The sequence below is a fragment of the Prionailurus viverrinus genome, chromosome B2, assembly GCF_022837055.1.
Source record: "Prionailurus viverrinus isolate Anna chromosome B2, UM_Priviv_1.0, whole genome shotgun sequence".
NCBI lineage: Eukaryota > Metazoa > Chordata > Mammalia > Carnivora > Felidae > Prionailurus > Prionailurus viverrinus.
Window position 1 is genome coordinate 113,129,367 of NC_062565.1, and position 7,289 is coordinate 113,136,655.

A 7,289-nucleotide genomic window follows, 5' to 3' on the forward strand; every position below is an offset into this window, starting at 1 on the left:
CTTCTGACCTGATATTGCTTCTTCCAATAGCTCCCCACTTCTCTGGGATATATCCACTGTGAGGCTTCTTCCTCGCGTTTTCATTACCCAAAACTCCAATATTTTGGACGGCTGGCTAGGGAATCTAACTATTTATAACAGTATTTCCATGAGCATACCAAATTGCAAATTAAGTTTTGAGATATAACCTATTTGTAAGGCTGTGTATACAGAGAGCAACCCAAAACCACAAAATCCTTGTATTTTCTGTATTACTTGTTCTTTCCTACTTAAGTGACATTTTGTGATAAGGTGTTTCCTTCCTTTCTTTTTTTTACTTTAATCTTTATTTGACCATCATTTTTTTTTCCTTTTTGTTATTTGGTTTAATCATTCTTAAATAAGGGAAATTATTTCCTGCCCTAATGGTACAATAATATTTTGGATGCATTCTCTATGGGTCCTCTCGTTATTTACCCAGACGCCACTCCCACCCTCTTCTCAGGTCACAAAATAGCGTTCAGTTACTTAACAGCCTAGAAAACGTACAACCATTGAACATTATCAGCAGAGAAATATCTTCTCTGTACAGTCTTTTCCATTTTTACTTAAAAAATTCATGGTCAGCTTTCTGTAAATGGTTTTCTTTTTGGCCTACTTTCTGCTCTGTGTGCGCGCATACGTGCGTGTCTGGACAGACCTGATGAAGTAGGGAGCAGCTGGCTTTCAGATAAGCTCTCCCTCCCACACCTGTTTTCGCACTGCCAGGACAGCTGCCTCTTAAGTGCTGTTGGACCATAACTCCAAATGAGGTGGTCCACACCTCTCCCATCTGCACAAAGGGCTGGAAAATGACTTACTCTATAAGTCACAAACCTAGCTTTTCCCTGCCATATAAGAGAGAAGACGGAGTATAGCAGACCCCTGCAATGTTTTATCTTTGTGGGAGGTAATCCAGTTTGCTTCCTCAGTTTGGGACTGCAGCCTCCAGATGTCCTTGGACAGAGGCAGAGAAAGGGCCTGCTCTTCCCTCACTGCTGGAAGATGGGCAACATGGTTTGCATTCCACATGACCATGTGTCCAGCTATGGATCAGAAGTTCTGCTCCTGAAGAATAAAGGAGAACAAGATTTGAGGATGATTTTAGTAGCCTTTGCCATGGAGACATCTCCCTGGTGGGAGTAGGCAGCTTATTCAATGAATGGTGTGGCAAATAAAAGTGACTGAGGAAAAATATTTAATTCTCCTATCATTACATACAAATATTCCCAAGTATTAAATTAAAGTGTATAATAGTAAACAAAATATAGGTCTTTAACTGATTTCTAGATGGCAAATAATTTATATGAACAAAAGCAATACAGCCTCCTCCAAAAATAAGTATCCAGTTTTTTGTTTGTTTGTTTGTTTGTTTGTTTGTTTTTTATAAGATGAAGTCTGGAACCAGAATTGAAAAAATGCAAGTAGCCAATAAACAATTTTAAAAATAGCCAATGCTGTGGGGCACCTGGATGTCTCAGTCAGTTAAGCATCTGACTTTGGCTCAGGTCATGATCTTGCGACTCACGAGTTCGAGCCCTGTGTTAGGCTCTGTGCTGGTAGCTCACAGCCTGGAGCTTGCTTCAGGTTCTGTGTCTCCCCCTCTCTCTGCCCCTCCCACACTCATGCTCTGTCTCTCTGTCTCTCTCTCTCTGTCTCAAAAAAAAAAAAATCCAATGCTATAAGTAGTCAGAGAAATGTAAATTAAAAATATTTTTTGAAGTATAGATTAGCAAGTTTTTTGTTTTGTTGTTAATACTCAATGCTGGCCTTTTTTTTAAGGTTATTTATTTATTTTTGAGAGAGAGAGAGAGAGAGAGAGAGACAGAGCACATGTGAGCACACAGGGGAGGGACAGAGAAAGAGAATCCCAAGCAGCCTCCATTCTGTTGTGCTGAGACCAATTCAGAGCTCGAACCCATGAACCATGAGATCATAACCTGAGCCGAAATCAGGAGTCAGATGCTTAACTGACTGAACCACCCAGGTGCCCCTCAATGTTGGACTTCCATATTCTACTGAATGAACTAGAAATTCTGTGCAATTCTTTTACAAAGAAATGTGAAGGGCATTTTAAAATGTGGTAAATCTAGGCTGACAGTGGTTTATTTGCAGGTGTATTTTAAAATTAAAAAAGGGAACAAAAATTAAGTACACAATTTTTTTGAGAGAGAGAGAGAGCACACAAGGGGTGTAGGGATGGAGGGGAGAGGGAGAGAGAATCCTAAATCAGCTTCACACCCAGTGTGGAGCCTGACATGGTGCTTGATCTCAGGACACTGAGATCATGACCTGAGCTGAAATCAAGAGTCTGACGCTTAACCGACTGAGCCATCACAGTGCCCCTAAGTACACACACATTTAAATAGGGTATGATATATGGATATAATAGAATATTATTTCAGCTATTGAGAATGTTTTTTTTAATTTTTTAAAGTTTATTTTATTTATTTTGAGAGAGACAGCACAAGTGAGGGATAGGCAGAGAGAGAAGGAGACAGTGGGGCCAATTATTTAATTGAATTCTGTGATTGGTGAAAAATAGAAGTAAAACACATGGTTAAACATTGTGTCAATTAAATGGTTATCTTTTTAAATTAGAGATTAAAGACTGTATTTTCTGTTTGTCTGGTCATGGCTCCAAGGGCCATTCTTTATGCATAAAAAAGTTAATACCTTTTCTGACAAACTTCCAACAAATGACTGCATCATGTTTCTATTTAGTTAGGTAATTGGTTATTCCAAATTACTGTCCTTAACTTGTAGAGTAGTGTTGCTGGTTTATTCTTAAGTGGCAAAACCCCCTCCATTCCTTCCTCATCTCTTGCCATGTTTGCATCGTGCGGCTGTACCGCTTAAGATCAAGGTTACTATATGATGACAAGACATGAACTACTAGCCTCTTTTTTGTGTGCTAGTGCTTTCAAAGTTAGTGGAATTCCAGCTGTGAACTCTGTGCCCGATTTACATGAAACTGGCACGTATGAGAATCACTGCTTAGATGTTTATTTAGAAAAAAAGTGCTGGTTGACGCCATCATTTGGCAACCTGACCAGGTTTAGCCTTCTTATTTTCTCACGTGCATTTTGTTTTTTCCATGAAACCAGTGTAGACCTTCCAATTTATTTCTTTAATTTATTTTTTACTCTTGTTGACATACAATGTTACATTAGTTTCAAATGTGCAACAAAGTGAATCAACTTCTCTGTACCTTATGCTGTGCTTATGTCCAATGTAGCTACCATCTGATACCATATACTATTACAGTGCCATTGACTGTATTTCCTATGCTGTACCTTTTCTTTCAGTGACTTAATTCATCCCATAACAGGAAGCCTATATTGCCCTCTCCTCTTCACCCATCCTGCCCATCCTACCTCCCCCCTCCCCTCTGGTAACCATCAGGTTGTTCTCTGAATTTATTAAAAGGATTCATTTGAATAACCTTCAATATATTGTATGCTTTTTGGTAATTATCTCCAACAACATTTAAACATCCCAATTGCAGTTCAGACTGTTAGGTGTTCATATTATTAGTTTTCTTTGGACCCGGGAAGTAAGCAAATCACGTTTTCAGATGTGGGCTTGGATGTAAGCCCTCTGTAGCACCTACTGCCTCTCCATTTTGTCAGCTAATTAGGTTTTCTCCTGCCAACTCAGAATATGTCACTCTTTTGTTGATCTTTCAGAATCTTGAAAGATGAAAATGAAAGAGATCTAAAGGGAAAGCATAAAGATGAATGGCTCTGGTAGTATAAAGTGAGCCAGTAACTTTGGAATTTTTTTTTTTTGGTAATAAAGTTTAAATGACTTATGAGATGTTTGACTAATGCACCCAGGACTTCTGTGAAGTTACTGAATTTACATAAGTATATTTGTTCTACACCTGATACATTTACTTAGAGAATATTGCCTTAGTTATAATGAGACTTCTTAAAAAACCACATACACTGTGGTATTAAAAAGCATTGCTGAAATTGTTTGATAAATTAGTTTTAAGACTCTAAATGGTTTTGCCTTTTGTTTTCCAGCTGGAAAATTATTCGTTGCACCTCTAATCCTGGTCTTGGGATTAGCACTAGGGGCCATAGCAGTTGTAATCGGTAAGAAACACTTAACATATTTGAGATAAGAATTTTCTGAGTGCTATAGAGAGAAAAGGAGTGTAGATGTAATAATAGGAGTCAGTTACTAAGTAGACATACCTGTTCCATGCTTGCGTTAGACAGGCAATCAGCATATGATTTATAGATTCGGAGGGGTGTGTTTCATATAGGATGCATTTGTGTGACACTTTTTCAGTCTATAAAGACTTTGATTCATGTAGCTTATAAAACAGTTTTAATTCCCTTTTAATACCAAAGTTAATACAACTAGTTTCTTATGAAAGAGTCCAGTGGATGAGGATGAAGATTTTCCGATTCTGAGTTTAGGTTGAAGTATTAAGGGAAAAGGTTCTGGTATAGCCTTGTGTGTTTGGTTTGCTCTAGCACAAACCAAAGGGTACACTGGGTAAAAAAGATACCTTCAATGTATATAGGAACATATACCCAACGTATACTTCAGCACTGACAAATAGAAAATATATGAGTGATTTATATAGTCTTATTCATACAAGTATATTGAAATACATGTTTTAATTTTTTTTTCAACGTTTATTTATTTTTGGGACAGAGAGAGAAGGAGCATGAACGGGGGAGGGGCAGAGAGAGAGGGAGACACAGAATCGGAAACAGGCTCCAGGCTCTGAGCCATCAGCCCAGAGCCTGACGCGGGGCTCGAACTCCTGGACCGCAAGATCGTGACCTGGCTGAAGTCGGACGCTTAACTGACTGCGCCACCCAGGCGCCCCGGAGATACATGTTTTAAAGCAGTGGTTCTCAGAGTCTAGCATGCTTTAGAATAACCTCGAGGGCTAGTTAAAAGACAGGTTGCTGTTTACTGAGTTTCTGATTCAATATGGGGGCAGGGCCCATGGGTTTCTAGTTCTCAGAAGTTCCCAGTGATGCTGATGCTGCCAGTCCAGAGACCACATTTTGAGAACGATTGCTTTAGAGAATTAAAAAAATATATATTTATTTTTAAAAGGGGGGGGGAGGAGTGGGGGAGGGGCAGAGGGAGAGGAAGACACAGATTCTGAAGCAGGCTCCGAGCTGTCAGCACAGAGCCCGATGTGCAACTCAAACTCACAGACCATGAGATCATGACCTGATCTGAAGTCGGACCCTTAACTCACTGAGCCACCCAGGTGCCTCTGGAGAACTTTAAATTAGACACCATAGGGGCGCCTGGGTGGCTCAGTCAATTAAGCATCCGACTTCGGCTCAGGTCATGATCTCATGGTCTATGAGTTCGAGCCTTGCATCCGGCTCTGTGCTGACAGCTCAGAGCCTGGATCCTCCTTCAGATTCTGTGTCTCTCTGTCTCTCCCTCTGTCCACCAAACCTTCCCCACACTCTATCTCTCTCTGTCTCTGAAAAATGAATAAGCCTTAAAAAAAAATTAAAACTAAATTAGACACTGTAAATAAAGATGGCTTTGATAACATAGTAGATGGGATTTTTTCTAAGTAAAATTCATTTTCATATGTAAAGTTCTATTTAGCAAGTAATTTACATGTACAGGACATATAGAATTTTAAAGTAACTGACAGTTAAGCTCTTATGATTTATGAAGGACTTTATGAACTAGATGAAAATAATTAGATGTTATTATTTGCATTTTACAGTTAAGAAAGGCAGGCTTACTAGGAGCTCCTATGTGATAGAACTGGGAATCAAACCTGGCATTTGGCTCTACAGTCCATGTTCTTAAGTAATACGTTATCCTGCCTGAAACTGAAGTGTGATATCAGAGTGCAAATGATATGACTGGGGATAGTAAAGAAGACAAACCTGAGATTGAATATTTTGATAGAAAACATGATTCCATATTCAAACTGGTGTCACAGAGGTTGTTAAAAGGGAGAGAAAACTGTACAAAAATAATAAAGAATGAAATCTTATAAAAGTAACTACATTTTATTGCATAGGTATCTCCCCTCTTTCATCTGCATGCATTGCTAAATAATAATTTTTTGTAAATGACTGCAAAATGAAAAATTGAAGGTGGAAAAATTTCAAATATATAAACCTAATACCGTTCCTCCTAATTAGCTTTAATCTTTTTTGTTTTTTAATCCTTAGGTTTATTTGTATTTCCTATCTATTGCCTTTGTAAAAAACAGAGAAAACGATCACGGACAGGAATGCACTGGTAAAATGCAGAATGATTTCCTGTAACTAAGCCGGTCTGGGTAGGAGCCACACAGAATGGCACACCGTCTGAGAGTCACGTCTTGAAAAACACTGCGTCCAGTCTCCCTGTGGTTCTCTGCAGGCCACAATGCCTCTGGCTCCGGTGCGCTCCCCACATGGTATCCTGTCCTTTCCTTATACAGTTTGCTGCTGTTAAAAAATGGTCACTTTCATAGACTATAAATATCTGTAACATAACTCTGACACTCTTACTGGTTCTTGGAAGAAAATATTTTAATTAAGAGCCAGTTATCCTCAGAATTATCTGAGCATGCCTCTCCCGAGCACTGTTTGGACTGTCTTTGTACCTAACCCCCCTTCCAGGCCCTCTTCTGAGACTTGGTGTGAATAGCGGAAGTCATCCCACCTGTACCAATAAGCAAGGCCACTTTTCAGAAGATAAAGGCCGGCCGTATGTACCTGTTTTTATCTGTGGCCCAAGCAATGTAATTCCTTCATCCTTCCGATGCTATAATTGTTAAAAATCTCAATGCCCAAAAGGGAACAAATGAAACGAAATTAATGAGAAGAATCATGGGTTGCTGAAGTGTATATGTGCAGGGGTGTGAATGTGTGTGTATAATAAGTATTTGTATTAAAACTAGGTTCAGTTACCTTGTACTTGTCAAGTTCCATGCCTCTACACTATTTTTCCATATTTTCATAGACATAGTTAAAGATAATCGTTCCTTTGTGGGCATATTTTGGTAATGTACTGAATTAAAGTCAATGTAGACAACAGGCTACTTTGATGTTGACCCTTTCTATTCCTTGCTCTCTTTGTCTCACACACATGCACACACGCCAGAAATTTGTGCAATGTCACCTCAAGGATCATCAAACTTTATTAACTTACAAAACTGATAGGCTGCTTTTAGGAAATTCTCAAGACCAGAATGTTTAGTCTCTTCAGATTTCTTATATTTTGGCATAGATGTTTTATTAAATGAACAAATCCTTCAGAGGGGATTAGTT

The 7,289-nt window shown here is 38.9% G+C and overlaps 1 protein-coding gene across 1 annotated transcript in view; it reads left to right on the top strand.

The window, feature by feature from the left end:
- RNF217 (ring finger protein 217) overlaps positions 1-7,055 on the top strand; it is a 122,740-nt gene extending 115,685 nt beyond the window's left edge. Inside the window, exons 5-6 of the mRNA XM_047859506.1 lie at positions 4,050-4,121; positions 6,204-7,055. Coding sequence (XP_047715462.1) covers positions 4,050-4,121; positions 6,204-6,277 — 146 coding nt within the window. The 3' untranslated portion in view covers positions 6,278-7,055. The remainder of the gene's footprint in view (positions 1-4,049; positions 4,122-6,203) is intronic.
- Positions 7,056-7,289: the final 234 nt, after the last annotated feature.